Source organism: Lissotriton vulgaris, unplaced genomic scaffold (genome assembly GCF_964263255.1).
Source record: "Lissotriton vulgaris unplaced genomic scaffold, aLisVul1.2 SCAFFOLD_1289, whole genome shotgun sequence".
Taxonomy (NCBI): domain Eukaryota; kingdom Metazoa; phylum Chordata; class Amphibia; order Caudata; family Salamandridae; genus Lissotriton; species Lissotriton vulgaris.
The window spans coordinates 607311-625677 of record NW_028242064.1 but is presented as its reverse complement, the minus strand read 5'-3'; the positions used below and the strand labels follow the sequence as shown (position 1 = coordinate 625677).

General features: G+C 45.2%; 1 protein-coding gene across 1 annotated transcript; it reads right to left on the bottom strand.

Annotated features, from left to right (window-relative positions):
• Nucleotides 1-623: 623 nt before the first annotated feature.
• Nucleotides 624-10297, bottom strand: LOC147669074 (nucleoside diphosphate kinase B-like). The gene is made up of 2 exons (XM_086948246.1): nt 10141-10297; nt 624-745 (listed from the first exon to the last, which is right to left on the bottom strand). The coding sequence occupies exons 1-2, from the start codon at nt 10280-10282 to the stop codon at nt 624-626; spliced, it is 264 nt and encodes an 87-aa protein (XP_086804372.1). The 5' UTR covers nt 10283-10297.
• Between the last annotated feature and the right edge of the window lie 8070 nt (nt 10298-18367).

Genomic DNA, 18367 nt, shown 5'->3' with positions numbered 1-18367 from the left:
CAATCCCTAGAAAAATACCAGGCTAATAGCTTCATTTGTCCTTCAAAGTCACCTGCCACCCCGCCTTTCTATTTCATACCAAATGCAAATGGTGAGCTAAGAACTTCCATAGACTTTGGGGTGCTTAATAATATGCCGTTAAAGAATCCATACCCTTTACCCTTAAATCCAGTATTATAAGATCAAGTAAAAAAGGCAGTGGTGTACACAAACTCAGTAAATGTGAGATCCATGTAACCTGAGAATAATTCCTGGGAGTGATGCTATCTTCTAAAGGCCAAGAGCACAAAATCCAAGCAGTAGAATTGTGCAGTACCAGTGCATCTTCATGATATCTAATTTTCTTTTGGCTTTGCAAACCTTTATTGCAGGTTTATCAATCAGTTCTCTCTGAGGAAAAATTACACTTTTTTTGTGCACTGAGGAAGCCAATCAAGCTTTCTATCAACTGATACAGGCTTCATATTTGCTCCTATCTTGGCCCATCCTGATCCAGAAAGGACATAGATAGTGGAAGATGCATCCAAAGGGGCAATAGCTGAGAACTACAAGGCAATAAAATAATAAGGTGCTCCCTCCGGAAATGGTCTTTAAACGAAGACGCGATGAAGGGACCATGAGCCTCAGTTCCCCTCATTGATCCATTCGTTGGTGCAGCTGGTGTAAGTAATCAGCTCTTCTGGCTTGAACCACAGGTTGATCTCCTTTTTGGCACTTTCCACAGAGTCACCGCCATGGAATATGTGTTCCATCTCATTTCCCTGTCGCTTTAAATGACTTTGCTTTAGTTTATGTATGTGCGTGAACTTTGTTATGGTTAATCTTTTGTTCTAAGCTCCATTTGGAATCTCTGTAATCAGATCCAGTGAAAGAGTTCAGTTGCACCTGGAGCCTGCATCTGGACAGATATGCTGCTATGCTGTTAACGAATAAACTGGATTAATACATATGTAGGAAGAACTACTCCTGTCAGCATCAGCACGGGAACGTAGAAATTCAAGAACAAGAAGATTTTTTTGTGATTTTTTTTTGATTTTTTCTATTTTTAAATTATTTGGTGTAGTATCAATCTTGAAGTAACTGTGAAACGCTGGATTGAGAGGAGGTAAAGCGCATGTTGGTTGGCGATTTCGGGAAGTTGTGTTCAGTGTAAGAATTGGCTTTTGTAGTTTGGTTTGCCCTGTTCCCATCATGCACTGGGACAGGAACAGACTAATTTGCATACAGCCAGGTTCTGAAACTGGGATGGTGCAGTGAGCTAAAAAACGGTGTTGGATCTAGCCCTGATCTCTTGACTGGGTGAGAGTATTCTGTTTAATTCATAGACTCTGTCCCTCACCACCCCTTGTTGTAAATATTCAAATGGAAACTAGCAACAGAGAAATCTGCACGATAACCAATGAGAAATTTTAAAAGGATACATGTTTTAACGTCATCAACCTTCAGAGATAGTGATAGAACTAACCGCAGCGTAAACAATCTGAAGAGAGGAAGATAGAATGCAGCCAGAGAATATGCAAACATCTTGACAACGTTAGGTGTCTTCATCTCGCGTTACAACGTGCACGTCTTTGCGTCAAAAGGAACTACGTTTAGACGCACGTCGACGTAGTACGCAACGTGGAAGCCATTTTGGTTTCCATAGCGACAAAGAAACAGAGATCGTACAAAGACACGGAGATCGTCTGTAAACGGGTTTTTGTTCTTTGTGTGCATTATAGAAGCAGTATTATCACACTGACTATAACTATTAGTAGAAAGTGGTGAGTGCAGTGATAAAAACATTTTTTTGTTTTATTTGCTTTGTTTTCTCTTCTTCAAAGACACTTCTGAGCATTAATAAAAATAACAAACAGAGCGCACAAAGAGACAATGTAAAATAAATTGTCTCACACTAAAGGAACTTTATCAACAAAAGAAAAATATATATTTTAAAAAGTTATTTATGAGTAAGATTTAAAGAAAAAGGAACTTCTCAATTAAAAAAAAAAATGCAGTTTGATCCACCAGGCAAATTTTTACAAAACAAAGGTGATCCTCCATTACCTTGGACAAGGTGGAAAGAGGAATTTTTAAATTATATGAGGGCAATTGATGGAGAACGCATGGGCGCAGAGAGAAAGAAAAGCATTTTACTACATTGTTTGGGATCAGAAGGACAGGACATTTTTAGAGCATTACCACAAGTCACACCACAATTAGGAGAAGAACATGTTAATGTTTATGTAGAAGCATTACAGAGCATTACAGAGACTAGAACAAAGGTTCAAACTACCAGTATTGCTCTGAACAGATTCAAATTTTATACAAGGGCACAAAAAGAAGATGAATCTTTCGAGGACTTTTTAACTGCTTTAAGATCTTTATGTGTTCATTGTAAATTTGGTGTAATGGCAGATGAGATGATTAGAGATCAGATAATTGTTCATGGTAAAAACAAGAAGGTTCAGGAAAATGTGTGGGTTATGGGTGATCCTAATCTTTCGGAAGCCATTGCGAATGCAATAGCTGTAGAACAATCTGAAAGTTGGATGCAAACAGTTAGACAGAATACTAAAAAAAAGGAAGGTGCAGAAGAGGAGAGGTGTGTGCTATAAAGAGTAAAGTTGGAGATAGACCTGAGAAATACAGTGACAGGCAAGGAAATGTTCAACAAAAAATTACAGGTAATAAAAATAATAGTAGTTATTCTTTTAGAGGAAATGGAAGATTTGGACAACAAAATTCATGCTACAAATGTGGTAGTAGAACACATTTAGCATCTTTCATGGGCTGTCCTGCTGTTAACAGAGAGTGCAGGAAGTGTGGTAGGTTGGGTCATTTTAGCAACGTATGTACAGATAATAGGAGATATACCACAACTTCTACAGGATCAATTTCAACAATTACTGGAAGTGAAAATGTAATTGATGATGGAGAAAAAAAAGACAATAGTGGTAATGCTGAGTGCGAAAGAGGATATGTAGTGTCCATTGTAGGGAAAAATGTTGAAGGAGAGGAGGAAATTGTACTTGAATCACCCAAATGTATTGTACAAGTATTTGGTGTAGATTTACAACTTATGGCTGATTCAGGATCGCCATGGACAATAATATCAAAGGGATCTTTTAAAGAGAAACGATCAGTTATATGCACTGGGAAAACATTACATGCTAGTGACATCATTGCCGAAGGTTTTGATGGGTCTAGGATTGACATGGAAGGTTATTTCAAGGTTACTTTGTTATTTAAAGGAAGATCTGCTGAAATTAAGTTGTACATTGCTGTGAAAGGTGTAAATGTATTGGGATGGCATGATCAATACAAACTTGGCATCATGTTAAAGCCACGTTTATCTGAACCAGTTACATTAGGTGAGTATACTTTGAAACACAATGCAGCAGTGTTAGACTCAGGAGACAAAGTTAAAGAGTTAGTTGGAAAATTTGGAAAGGTTTTCTGTGACAAATTAGGAAAACTTAAGGATGTTGAGCACAAAATTGTCTTGAAAAAAGATGCACGTCCCATAATACAAAAACTCAGGGGTGTTCCCATTAATGTTAGAGAGGAGCTTAGGGACATGTTGAAAGACCTCACGAAAGAAGGAGTGATTGAAGAAATTGAATCTTCAGAATGGGTTTCACCCATAGTTTTAATGCGGAAAGCTGATAAAAATTTAAGGGTATGTGTGGACCTTGAAGCTTTGAATGCTAATTTAATTGTTGATTGCCATCCTCTTCTGAATATAAATGAGGTAGTATCCATGCTGGAAGGTGCAAAGGTGTTTTCAACTTTGGATTTGAGATCGGCCTACCAACAGATTTGTCTTGCTGAGGAGTCAAAAAATTTAACAGCATTTATTACTCCACAAGGGTTGTACCATTATACAAGGATGCCATTTGCTTCGGCCGCTTCGGTGTTTCAAAGAGTCATGTTCAGAATTTTCAGAGATTTAGATCAGTTTATAAAATGTTTTCAAGACGACATAGTAATCTTCTCTAAAAATTAATCTGAACATACTGTACATTAAAAAGAAGCCTGTAAGTGATTAGAAAAACAGGGACTCACACTTAAAGAAAAAAAATGCAAATTGTGTAAAAGTAGTGTTGAATACTTAGGACATACTTTATCGGGAGATGGAGTTGTTCCCAAGAAATCTAATGTGGATGCAATGTTAAAAGCACCACCTCCAGTTAACAAGGAGCAGTTATTAAGTTTTTTGGGAATGTGCGAGTACTATAGTAAATTTGTTAACAATTTTGCTAGTAAAATGGAACCTTTGAGAGTTTTACTAAGAAAAGATGCGAAATATGTTTGGTCTAGTGCTCAACAATCAGCTTTTGATGATATAAAGCAAGAGATAGTGTGTGCACCTACTTTGAAACCTTTTTGTCTCAAGAAAGAATGTATTATCACAGTTGACGCCATTGCCGTCCCGGATGGATACAAGATCTCCCGGAGGGACCGCGTCAACCAGACTGGAGGAGGCATCGCCATCGTACACAGAACACCATCCGCATCATGACCAACTCCGACGACACCTTCACCGCCGCCGAACACCTCCACTTCCAGATACACACCGACCCCAAGACCACACTCAGAGGCACCCTCATCTACAGACCCATGGGACCACGCACACAATTCAGCGAAGACATCGCAGACTTCATCAGCCCACACGCCCTCCCACCGCTGACTACATCCTCCTAGGGGACCTCAACTTCCACCTGGAGAACGACAAGGACAGCAACACCACCACCCTGCTGGACAACCTCGCCAACCTCGGACTCAAGCAACTGGTGAACACCCCCACCCACTTCGCCGGCCACACACTTGACCCAGTCTTCTCCTCCAGCAAGTACATCTCCTTCAGCCACTCCACCGGACTTCATTGGACTGACCACAGCTGCGTCTACTACAGCCTCAGAAGAACCACGACCCACCACCACCCGCAACAGGTTCCTCGCAGGAGCTGGAACAAGATCATTGCCGACCAGCTCACCCCCTCCCTCAGCCAGAACCCTCCCGCCAGCACAACGGACCCCAATGGAGCAGCCAGCAACCTCACGCAGTAGATCACCAACTGCGCAGATGACCTTGCACCACTGAAGACCCCTGCCAGCAGACCCGGCAGCAAGAAAGCCTCTTGGTTCACCAACGAACTTAAGAACTCCAAGAAGAACTGCCGCACCCTAGAGAAAGCCTGGCGCAATGACCAGACCACAGACAGCATGACTGCCCTCAAGCACGCCACCCGCAAACACCACCAGCTCATCCGCACCACCAAGAATATAGCCTTCAAAGAACGACTGGACAACAACACCCACAACAGCAAGGAACTCTTCAGCATCGTCAAAGAGTTCTCCAACCCCAGCGCCGGAAACAACGACATCACTCCCTCGCAAGATCTCTGCGACTCGCTCGCCTCTTTCTTCTACCGCAAGATCGCCAAAATACACAACAGCTTCGGCGCACCAACCATGCACCCAACCACCAAACCAACGCCCCCCACCACCACCCTCTGCGCCTGGACCCCGGTCAGCACCAAAGACACCACCCGCACAATGAACACCATCAACTCTGAATCCCCAACTGACCCCTGCCCCCACCACGTCTTCAACAAGGCCGACTCCATCATCGCACCCCAACTCCGGGACATCATCAATACCTCCTTCAACACCGCCACCTTCACGGAGAGCTGGAAGCACGCCAAGCTCAGTGCCCTCCTGAAGAAACCAATAGCGGACCCCACCGACCTCAAGAACTTCCGCCCTTTCTCGCTACTCCCTTTTCCTGCCAAAGTCATCGAGAAGACCGTCAACAGACAGCTTGCCACCTTCCTCAAGACAAACGGATCCCTCGACCACTCGCAGTCCGGTTTCCGAGCCAACCACAGCACCGAGACCACCCTCATCGCAGCCACTGACGACATCAGATCCCTGCTCGACAATGGGGAAACAGCGGCCCTCATCCTCCTGGACCTCTCCGCAGCGTTCGACACTGTCTGCCACTGCACCCTAGTGCAGCGCCTCAGCAACATCGGAATCCGAGAGAAGGCACTAGAGTGGATCATCTCGTTCCTCGCCGGAAGAACCCAGAGAGACCGCCTCCCCCCGTTCAGATCCAAGGCCACCGAAGTCATCTGCGGCGTACCACAGGGATCATCACTCAGCCCCACCCTCTTCAACATCTACATGAGCCCCCTCGCAGCCATCGCACGCCAACACAACCTCAACATCATCTCCTATGCCGACGACACCCAGCTGATCCTCTCCCTCACAAATGACCCCGCCAGCGCCAGAACCAGCCTACACGAAGGTATGAAAGACGTCGCCGAGCGGATGAAGAACAGCCGCCTGAAACTGAACTCGGACAAGACGGAAGTCCTCATCCTGGGATCGTCACCCTCCGCCTGGGACGACTCCTGGTGGCCCCCTGCCCTGGGCACCACTCCCATGCCAACGGACCACGCACGTAATCTGGGCTTCATCCTGGACTCCTCCCTCTCGATGACCAGACAAGTAAACGCGTCTCATCATCGTGATTCAACACCCTGTGCATCTTTCGATGGATCCCCACTGAAACCAGGAAGACAAGCACTAGTCACCAGCTGACTGGACTACGGAAACACCCTCTACACCGGAACCACAGCCAAACTTCAGAAAAGACTCCAACACATCCAGAACGCCCCTGCACAACGCATCCTGGACATCACCCGACACAGCCACATCTCCGGCCACCTGAGAGATGTGCACTGGCTCCCCATCAGCAAGAGGATCACGTTCAGACTCCTCACCCACGCACACAAGGCTCTCCACGACCTGGGCCCCAAGTACCTCAACAACCGCCTGACCTTCTACACGCCCACCCGCCAGCTACGATCGACCAGCCTTGCCCTCGCCGCCGTTCCACGCATCCGCAGAGCCACCGCCGGAGGAAGATCCTTCTCCTACCTGGCAACCAAGACATGGAACTCCCTGCCCATCCACCTTCGGCTAACCCAGGACCATCTCTCCTACAGGAAGCAACTCAAGACCTGGCTTTTCGAGCAGTAACGGACCCCTCTCCCCCAGCGCCTTGAGACCCTTCCGGGTGAGTAGCTCGCTATACAAATGTTATGATTGATTGATTGATTGATTGATGGTCTATATGGCATTGGTGGTGTTGGATCACCTCGTTCCTCACCGGAAGAACCCAGAGAGTCCGCCTTCCTCCATTCAAGTCTGAGGCCTCTGAAGTCATCTGCGGCGTACCACAAGGATCCTCTCTCAGTCCCACCCTCTTCAACGTATACATGAGCCCCCTCGCGGCCATCGCACGCCAACACAACCTCAACATCATCTCTTACGCGGACGACACTCAACTGATCCTTTCTCTCACCAATGACCCCAGCACCGCCAAAACCAACCTACACGAAGGAATGAAAGAAGTTGCCGAATGGATGAAACAAAGCCGTCTGAAACTGAACTCAGACAAAACAGAAGTCCTCATCTTAGGTACATCCCCCTCTGCATGGGACGACTCCTGGTGGCCGGAAGCCCTTGGAAAAGCACCCATCCCGACAGACCACGCACGGAACCTAGGCGTCATCCTGGATTCTTCACTCTCAATGAACAGACAAGTCAGCACCGTATCCTCTTCCTGCTTCAACATTCTTCGCATGCTCAGAAAAACATTTCGCTGGATCCCCTCCGATACAAGGAAAACAGTCACCCACGCTCTGGTCACGAGCCGACTGGACTACGGAAACACCCTCTACGCGGGTACTACCGCAAAACTCCAGAAGAAACTCCAACGTATCCAAAACGCCTCAGCCAGACTCATATTAGACATCCCACGCAACGAACACATCTCTGGCCACCTTAAAGACCTCCACTGGCTACCCGTCAATAAGAGGATCACTTTCCGACTGCTTACCCACGCACACAAATCACTCTACGACATCGGACCAGATTGCCTCAACTCACGACTGTCCTTCTACATCCCCTCCCGCCAACTACGTTCTTCCAGCCAAGCCCTCGCCACTGTACCTCGCATCAACAAGACCACCATGGGAGGCAGATCCTTTTCATACCTGGCTGCTAAATCATGGAACTCACTCCCCGCTTACCTTCGCCTTACCCAGAACCACCTAGCGTTCAGAAAGCAACTTAAAACGTGGATATTTGACAAGTAATCCTCCTCCCCTTCCTAAGCGCCTTGAAACCCTCTGGGTATGTAGTGCGCTATACAAATTCTATGACTTGACTTGACTTGACCAGGTCTGGTAGGGAAGAATGGAATGTAGCTTTTGCTTCATGAACACTAAATGAGTCTGAAAGAAAGTATGCTGGTATAGAAAGAGAGCTACTTGCCTGTGTTTGGGCAATCGAACATTACAAGCTGTATGTGTGTGGCAGTAATTTCACGTTAAGGACTGACCACAAACCTTTGGTCAATATTCTTTCTCCTGGTGGATGGAATTCAACAGCTAGAATTGCAAGACTATCCTCAAAACTTCAAGAATATAATTTTAAGACTGAGTATGTTCCAGGGAAGAAAAATATTACAGCAGATTTTCTCTCTAGGTTACCTTGTACCCAAAGTGGAGTAAGTGGAGTCAAAGAGTCTGATTTTATTCTAACTATTGGTGACATTATGCCTGCACAATTTCAAGATATAAGCGAAAACTTGTGGAATGAGTGTGTCAACAAGGATGAGGATTGGCTAGAGATTAAAAAGTACGTCATGGAAGGTTGGCCTAACAAAAATCAAATTAGACCTGAGTTATTGCCTTTGTTTAAAGTTGCAGAAGAGTTGGAGTTGGAGATCTTCTTTTTAAAAATGGGAAATGTATTCCCCCTAAAGAGATGCAAGATGTTATTCTTGGTATAGCACACAAGATACATCCTGGCATTTCGTCCATGAAACGTTTAGTCAGGAATTTCTTTTGGTGGCCAGGAATGGACACATGTATTGACCGCATTGTCAGGGAATGTGTATTTTGTGTATCTAGTGAAAGAATGTTGAGTGTTAAAATGCCTCCTTTAAAAATGGCTGAATGGCCAAAAGAAGCTTGGCAGAAATTAGCATTTGATATATCTGGTCCGTTTAGCTTGCTGCCAGAGAGTTCTCGCTTTGCCTTAGTTTTAGTAGATTATCCTTCTAAGTGGCCAGAAGTGAGATTTGTAGCGAGAATTACCACAAGCATTGTTATGAACTTCTTAAGAGATGGGCCGCATGAAAATGGCCAGGTTGAAAGATTTGACCGTGTTTTGAAAGATTACATTGTTGAATCAACCAAACTAGGAAATGATTGGTTGAATAAAATCAGAGAGAAATTATGGTTATATAGAATAACTCCTCACACCACTTCTGAAGTCAGTCCTTTCAAACTGTTGAAAGGAATGGAACCGGCTTCCAAGATTTGCCCTTGGTGGTTTAGAGAAAAGTGTAAAAAAATTGTTTTGGACAGTGATTGTGTAAGAGACACTGCTTTTCGTGTTGAGAATAAACAACATAAAACTTGTGCATGGTTTGACAAAAAGTGGAAAACTAAAATTCCATCCTTTGTAATTGGGGGTGGGTCAGAATATTAAAACCGGGTATCATCAACAAAGGAGCCAATAAGTTTGGTAAACCTATCCAGATCAAAAGAGTTTTTAGAAATTCTGTTACTACTCAAGATGGTAAAATTTGGAACATTAGAAGAGTTGCCAAATGTCCTGTTAACATGTTTCATGATACTCCAGTAAATTCTTCTCTTAACAACAGGTCTTTTCCTGATATTGTTCGTGTTCCAAACCAAACTAGTGAAGAAGAGTCTGTTTCTTCAAGGGTTAAAATGTCTAACCGCATGAGACAGTTTCCCAAAACAATTGGAGATTATGTTTAATGTTGTTGACTTGTTCACTTTGCACTGTTATGTTATTTTGTAAATAAGGGGGATGTGTTGCATCTCATTTCCCTGTCCCTTTAAATTGTTTTGCTTTAGTTTATGTATGTGCGTGAGCTTTGTTATGGTTCATCTTTTGTTCTAAGCTCCATTTGGAATCTCTGTAACCAGATCCAGTGAAAGAGTTCAGTTGCACCAGGAGCCTGCATCTGGACAGATATGCTGCCGCGCTGTTAACGAATAAACTGGATTAATACATATATTTATTGCTGCGTATTTTAATAATATATTCCTGCCAACCTGGATGCAGAAGTCTCCGCGGATGGTTCCTGGTTTGGAATCAACCGGGTTGGTCTCTCCCAGCATTACCCGGCCAGTCTTCACCACATTAAATCCTTCCCAGACCATAGGCACAACATGGCCAGAGCCCATGTATTTCACCAAACCAGTGTAGAACGGACGATCCTTCAGGTCAATGTAATGTTCCTTCAGAAGTTCACTGGAGGCCTGCATAAACCTAATGGACACCAGTCGGTAGCCCTTCTGCTCAGAGCGATTATTATCTCTCCCACCAGGCCCCGTTGAACACCATTGGGCTTGATGCAAATGAAGGTGCGTTCTGTGATACCGTTACCAGACATGTTTCTGCTGCAGCAAGTGCTGTTGCCTCCGTGAATGTAAGCAGCGCTGAGCAAGAAGGAGCAAAAGAGCTATGTGGCAATAGGAGCGGTTCATTCTCAAAAGAATGTAAAGACTTGAAAGCTGCACCTGGTGGCAAATTTGTCGAGATATTTAAATGTGGCTGAGACTCACTACACCATAGAAGAGAAGAGTCTTTTGGCCATAAGAGATGCATTCTGCGAATGGTGAAACTATCCCACAGGAGCAAGACACCTAATCACGGTGTATAAAGATCATTTCAACCTGCAAATCGTGAAATCACCCTGTCTATTACCGCCTAGACAATTACGCTGGATATGGTTCTTTGCAGAGTACAATTTTGTACAAATCTACGGACCAGGGACTGAGAATCGGAGGGCGAATGTCCTCACGTGACAAGGATCCATCCAGGTCCCAATTTACGCAAAAGCACAAGCTATCATCAAACTCCAAAATGTCATTTGCATCTCGCAAACTGAACAGTTCTTAGAGAAAGTGTCACAAGTGATAAAATACCCGATGTAGAGACAATGGTTGAAAAAACATTCATACTTGAAACTGAAACAAGGATTACCGATATGTGGGTCCCAACTGTTAATACCTACCAAAGAGCTACGTGAAGAAGTTCTAGAGTGGTGGTATGATGCACCCAATGAGAGACATACTAGTTGAACAAGACAACCGACAAAGTCCTAAGGCAATCCTGGTGGCCCTTAGTGACACTGGACATAAAATGATCGATAAGTGTGAAACCTGCATGCAGAAAAAAAACAGAGTAGAGGATACCACAATGGCTGCTAAGGCATCTATCTACTCCAAAAGTTCTTTGGGAACACATATCCTTGGATTTCTTTTTTGCAATACCCAAACAAAAAGGGTGTATGACCATTCTGGTAGTGGTGGACAGCCTAACCCAATTAGGCCATTTCATAGCCTGTTCACCAATGACCTCATCTGGAAAGTAGCTCAATTGTTACTCACATACATTGTTACATTACAAGGTCTTCCTAAAGCCATTGTGTCAGATCCAGGTACCCAGTTTACCACACAGTTTTAAAAGGGTTGGTGGTCCTGCTTTACAGATTCCAGCAGCCAATTCCACTGGCTGTCACCCCCAAACTGACCGGCAGTCAGAAAGACTGAAGCAGACCCTAAAACAGTACCTCGGCTGCAATATAGATACAAATTGAGATGCATGGGTGGCCTACAATAGTGCCAGACACATTACTATCAAGATAGCCCCTTACTATAGTACATATGGTTTTCACCCAAGATTCATACCTCTGTTATATCCGATGGAAGCACACAAACTACCGGAAGAACATTAAAGGATCAAACACTTACAAGTACATTGAAACTTAAACAAAGAAATGTGCAAAAGGTCAAAGGGGTCTATAAGACTAATGTAGAAAAGCATTGTAGACCTAATCCCCACTACATCAAAGTTGATGTGGTGTGGTTGTCCACTGGGAATATACACTTTAGGAGACACAGCATATTTAATCCTATATATATATAGAGTTGTACAAAGTACTCAAATGCATCAACCCTATTATTGTGAAATTTGTTTCACCAAAACATAAAAGAATCCACCCAGTGTTCCATGTGTCTTTATTCAAACCTTCATACACACCAATCAAAAGAGCACCTTCTCCCATTTGGATAGTTCAAGGACCTGAATATAAAGTTAAGGGGTGGGCGGTACTTTTAATTCTGTTGTCAGAATTCAATAATTCAGTGTTACGCTCGTAACGTGGAATTACTAATAAATCCCTCCACTCCGCTGGCGGAATTAAATTAATGTAATCAGCACCTCACTAAGGAGACAGTGAGCACAATAAACATCACCCCTCTAAAGATGACTGCTGCCTTACTTGGGTTAGTATATATACAAAATGAGGGGCTACATGTTTTCATAGAAATGATGATTAGTGCTGCAGAAAGAAAAATTAGGGCACATTTTTCACTTCCTAAATCCTCTTCTATTTCATTAAAAAATTCTAACATTCAGACTGAAACATGCACTTTGAATACCAGCAGCAGACTTCCCTGGTGAGCAGTAGCTTTATTACAGTGCTCTAATGAGCAACTAGAGTGCTAACATTCTGAATTCATGGCAAATGTGTGACACATCTGAATGCCCTCTTGATGGAACCAAAGTAAACAGGCATTGTAAATGCAATAGGTCTCGCCCTCTTTTAAGTTAAAGCAATTCTGATTGTAATTAGGTGGCTTTTTAGCTCTGATTTTATTAGTGTTTTTCAAGTGTTCATGTACATAACATGCATATGTATGCATATGTATATGTATGCAGACATTTATATTTGTATTTATATAGATATGCAGATTATATATATGTTTATATATGTATGTATACACATACATATATATAAATGCTTATATATGCATATATATGTGCAGATGTGTGCTTGAAGAGAAAGGTAGGGAGAGGTAGAGAGGCTAGAGGTGTAGAGGTAGAGGAGTAGAGAGAGGTAGAGGTAGAGAGGTAGAGGTAGAAAGAGGTAGAGAGAGGTAGAGAGGTGAAGAGTAGAGAGTGAGTAATAGAGAGTAGAGAGTGAGTAGTAGAGAGTAGTAGAGAGAGTAGCAGAGAGTGAGTAGTGAAGAGTAGTAGAGTGAGTAGTAGGGAGTGAGTAGAAGAGAGTGAGTAGTAGATAGTAGTAGAGCGTGAGTAGTAGAGATTAGTAGTGAGTGAGTAGTAGAGAGAGAGTAGTAGAGAGTAGTAGAGCGTAGTAGAGAGTGAGTAGTGGAGTGAGTAGTAGAGAGTAGTAGAGAGTGAGTAGTAGAGAGTAGTTGAGAGTGAGTAGTAGAGAGTGAGTAGCAGAGAGAGAGAGTAGTAGAGAGTCAGTAGTAGAGTGAGTAGTAGAAAGTGAGTAGTAGAGTGAGTAGTAGAGAGTGAGTAGTAGAGAGTAGTAGTGAGTGAGTAGTAGAGTAGTAGAGAGTGAATGGTAGAGAGTAGTAGAGAGTAGTAGAGTGAGTAGTAGAGAGTAGTAGAGAGCGAGTAGTAGAGAGTGAGTAGTGGAGAGTGAGTACGAGAGAGTACGAGAGAGTAGTAGAGAGCGAGTAGTAGAAAGTGAGTAGTAGTGAGTGAGTAGAAGAGAGTGAGTAAAACAGAGAGAGTAGTAGAGAGGGTGTAGTAGAGTAGCAGAGAGTGAGTGGTAGAGAGTAGTAGAGAGTAGTAGAGAATGAGTAGTAGAGAGAGTAGTAGAGATGTAGAGAGTGAGTATTACAGAGTGAGTAGTACAGAGAGTAGTAGAGAGTAGTAGAGTATTAGAGAGTGAGTAGTAGAGAGTGAGTAGTAGAGAGAGGGTAGTAGAGAGCGGGTAGTAGAGAGTGAGTAGTGGAGAGTGAGTAGTAGAGAGTAGTATAGAGAGACTAGTAGAGAGTGAGTAGTAAAGAGTGGGTAGTAGAGAGTAAATAGTAGGGAGTGAGTAGTAGAGAGAGTAGTGGTAGAGAGTAGTTGCGAGTGAGTAGTAGAGTAGTAGAGAGTGAGTGGGCGAGAGTAGTAGAGTGAGTAGTAGAGAGTGAGTAGTAGAGAGAATAGTAGAGTAATAGAGCGTGAGTAGTAGAGTAGTAGAGAGTGAGTGGTAGAGAGTAGTAGAGAGTAATAGAGAGTAGTAATGAGTGAGCAGTAGAGAGTGAGTAGTAGAGAGTAGTAGTAGAGAATAGTAAAGAGAGTAGTAGTAGAAAGTAGTAGAGAGTGAGCAGTAGAGTAGTAGAGAGTGAGTGGTAGTGAGTTGTAGAGAGTAATAGAGTGCGGAGTAGAGAGTGAGTAGTAGAGAGAGAGTAGTAGAGAGTAGTAGAGAGTGAGTAGCAGAGTAGTAGAGAGTGAGTGGTAGAGAGTAGTAGAGAGTAGTAGAGTGAGTAGTAGAGAGTAGTAGAGAGTGCGTAGTAGATAGTGAGTAGTAGAGAGTAGCAGTAGAGAGTAGTAGATAGTGAGTAGTAGAGAGTAGTAGTGAGTGAGTCATAGAGATAGTAGTAGAGCGTGAGTAGTAGAGAGTGAATATTAGAGAGTAGTAGAGAGTGAGTAGTAGAGAGATAGTAGTAGACAAAAGTAGAAGAGAGTGAGTAGTAGAGAGTAGTAGAGAAGTAGAGAGTGAGTAGTAGAGAATGAGTAGTAGAGAGTGAGTAGTAGAGAGAGAGTAGTAGAGTAGTAGAGAGTAGTTTGTCAGTGTTAGTCAGTGCTAGTCAGTATCAGTCAGTCAATGTCAGTGTCAGTCAGTCAGTGTCAGTCAATCAGTGTCAGTCATTGTCAATCAGTCAGTGTCAGTCAATCAGTGTCAGTCAGTGTCAATCAGTCAGTGTCAATCAGTCAGTGTCAGTCAGTCAGTGTCAGTCAGTCAGTGTCAGCTAGAGCAGCTCTGCTGACCTGGTTTCTCTGGCTCTACAGCAGGTCTGCTGACCTAGTTCTCTGGCTCTACAACAGCTCTGCTGACCTGGTTCTCTGGCTCTAAAGCAGCTCTGTTGACCCGGTTCCATGGCTCTAAGGCAGATCTGCTGACATGCTTCTCTGGCTCTAGAGCAGCTCTGCTGACCTGGTTCTCTCCCTCTAGAGCAGGTCTGCTTACCTGGTTTTCTCCCTTTAACGCAGCTCTACTGACCTGGTTCCTCTGGCTCTACAGCTGCTGTGCTGACTGGTTCTCTGGCTCTAGAGCAGCTCTGATGACCTGGTTCGTAGGCTCTAGAGCAGCTCTGCTGCCCTCATTCTATGGCTCTAAAGCAGCTCTGCTGACTTGGTTCTCTGTCTCTAGAGCAGCTCTGCTGACCTGGTTCTCTGGCTCTAACGCAGCTCTGCTGACCTGGTTATCTGGCTCTAAATCTGCTCTGCTGGCCTGGTTGTCTGGCTCTAAAGCAGCTCTGCTGACCTGGTTCTCTCCCTCTAAAGCAGCTCTGGTGACCTGGTTTCTCTGGCTTCACAACAGCTCTGCTGACCTGGTTGTCTGGCTCTAGAGCAGCTCTGCTGACTAAGTTCTTAGGCTCTAGAGCAGCTCTGCTGACCTGTTTCTCTGGCTCTACAACAGCTCTGCTGACTGGTTCTCTGTCTCTAAATCAGCTCTGCCGACCCAGTTCTATGGCTCTAAATCAGTTCTGCTGACCTGGTTCTCTGGCTCTAGAGCAGCTCTGCTGACCTGGTTCACAGACTCTAAAGCAGCTCTGGTGACCTGGTTCTCTCTCTCTAAAGAACTCTGCTGACCTCGTTCTCTCGCTCTAAAGCAGCTCCACTGACCTGGTTTCTCTGGCTCTAGAGCAGCTCTGCTGACCTGGTTCTCTGGCTCTAAAGCAGCTCTGTTGACCTGGTTCTATATCTATAAAGCAGCTCTGCTGACCTGGTTCTCTGGCTCTAGAGCAGCTCTGCTGGCATGGTTCTCTGGCTCTAAAGCAGCTCTGCTGACCTGGTTCTCTCCCTCTAAATCAGCTCTGCTGACCTGGTTCTCTTGCTCTAAAGCAGCTCTGCTGACCTGATTCTGTGACTCTAAAGCAGCTCTCCTGACTTGGTTCTCTGGCTCTAGAGCAGCTCTGCTGACCTGGTTCTCTGGCTCTAAAGCAGCTCTGCTGACCTGGTTATCTGGCTCTAAAGCTGCTCTGCTGGCCTGGTTCTCTTGCTCTAAAGCAGCTCTGCTGACCTGGTTCTCTCCCTCTAAAGCAGCTCTGCTGACCTAGTTTCTCTGGCTTCACAGCAGCTCTGCTGACCTGGTTGTCTGGCTCTAGAGCAGCTCTGCTGACCCGGTTCTATGGCTCTAAAGCAGCTCTGCTGACCTGGTTCTCTGGCTCTAGAGCAGCTCTGCTGACCTGGTTCTCTCTCTCTAAAGAACTCTGCTGACCTGGTTCTCTCGCTCTAAAGCAGCTCTACTGACCTGGTTTCTCTGGCTCTAGAGCAGCTCTGCTGACCTGGTTCTCTGCCTCTAAAGCAGCTCTGTTGACCTGGTTCTATATCTCTAAAGCAGCTCTGCTGACCTGGTTCTCTGGCTCTAGAGAAGCTCTGCTGGCATGGTTCTCTGGCTCTAGAGCAGCTCTGATGACTTGGTTCGTAGGCTCTAGAGCAGCTCTGCTGACCTGATTCTATGGCTCTAGAGCAACTCTGCTGACTTGGTTCTCTGTCTCTAGAGCAGCTCTGCTGACCTGGTTCTCTGGCTCTAACGCAGCTCTGCTGACCTGGTTATCTGGCTCTAAAGCTGCTCTGCTGGCCTGGTTGTCTGGCTCTAAAGCAGCTCTGCTGACCTGGTTCTCTCTCTCTAAAGCAGTTCTGCTGACCTAGTTTCTCTGGCTTCACAGCAGCTCTGCTGACCTGGTTGTCTGGCTCTAGAGCAGCTCTGCTGACTAAGTTCTAAGGCTCTAGAGCAGCTCTGCTGACTTGTTTCTCTGGCTCTACAACAGCTCTGCTGACTGGTTCTCTGGCTCTAAATCAGCTCTGCTGACCCAATTCTATGGCTCTAAAGCAGTTCTGCTGACCTGGTTCTCTGGCTCTAAAGCAGCTCTGCTGACCTGGTTCACATGCTCTAAAGCAGCTCTGCTGACCTGGTTCTCTCTCTCTAAACAACTCTGCTGACCTGATTCTCTCGCTCTAAAGCAGCTCTACTGACCTGGTTTCTCTGGCTCTAGAGCAGCTCTGCTGACCTGGTTCTCTGGCTCTAAAGCAGCTCTGTTGACCTGGCTCTATATCTATAAAGCAGCTCTGCTGACCTGGTTCTCTGGCTCTAGAGCAGCTCTGCTGGCATGGTTCTCTGGCTCTAAAGCAGCTCTGCTGACCTGGTTCTCTCCCTCTAAATCAGCTCTGCTGACCTGGTTCTCTTGCTCTAAAGCAGCTCTGCTGACCTGATTCTGTGGCTCTAAAGCAGCTCTCCTGACTTGGTTCTCTGGCTCTAGAGCAGCTCTGCTGACCTGGTTCTCTGGCTCTAAATCAGCTCTGCTGACCCAATTCTATGGCTCTAAAGCAGTTCTGCTGACCTGGTTCTCTGGCTCTAGAGCAGCTCTGCTGACCTGGTTCACAGGCTCTAAAGCAGCTCTGCTGACCTGGTTCTCTCTCTCTAAAGAACTCTGCTGACTTGGTTCTCTCGCTCTAAAGCAGCTCTACTGACCTGGTTTCTCTGGCTCTAGAGCAGCTCTGCTGACCTGGTTCTCTGCCTCTAAAGCAGCTCTGTTGACCTGGTTCTATATCTCTAAAGCAGCTCTGCTGACCTGGTTCTCTGGCTCTAGAGCAGCTCTGCTAACATGGTTTTCTGGCTCTAAAGCAGCTCTGCTGACCTGGTTCTCTGGCTCTAAAGCAGCTCTGCTGACCTGGTTCTCTTTCTCTAAAAAGCTCTGCTGACCTGGTTCTCTAGCTCTAAAGCAGTTCTGCTGACCTGGTTCTTTCCCTCTAAAGCAGTTCTGCTGACCTGATTTCTCTGGCTCTACAGCAGCTCTGCTGACCTGGTTCTCGGCCTCTAGAGCAGCTCTGCGGACTTGGGTCTCTGACTCTAGAGCAGCTCTGCTGACCTGGGTCTCTTGTTCTAGAGCAGAGCTGCTGACCGGCTTCTTATGTTCTAGAGCAGCTCTGCTGACCTGGTTCTCTGGCTCTACAACGGCTCTGCTGACCTGGTTCTCTGGCTCTAAAGCAGCTCTGCTGACTTGGTTTCTCTGGCTTTACGGTAGCTCTGCTGATCTAGTTCTATGGCTCTAAAGCAGCTCTGCTGACCTGGTTCTCTGGGTCTACAGCAGCTCTGCTGACCAGGGTCTCTGGCTCTACAATGGCTCTGCTGAACTGGTTCTCTGGCCCTAAAGCAGCTCTGCTGACCTGTTCTATGGCTCTAAAGCAGCTCTGTCCACTCCTACAATCATCCTGACAGAAGCATGTCCTTATCT

Bases quoted from the DNA above. Each gene is read 5' to 3' on its own strand.
- LOC147669074 (XM_086948246.1), bottom strand. From the start codon at position 10,282: ATGGGCTCTGGCCATGTTGTGCCTATGGTCTGGGAAGGATTTAATGTG. The intron at 746-10,140 runs ATATATTATTAA...ATGAGATGGAAC, and splicing joins CTGCATCCAGGTTGGCAGGA to ACATATTCCATGGCGGTGAC.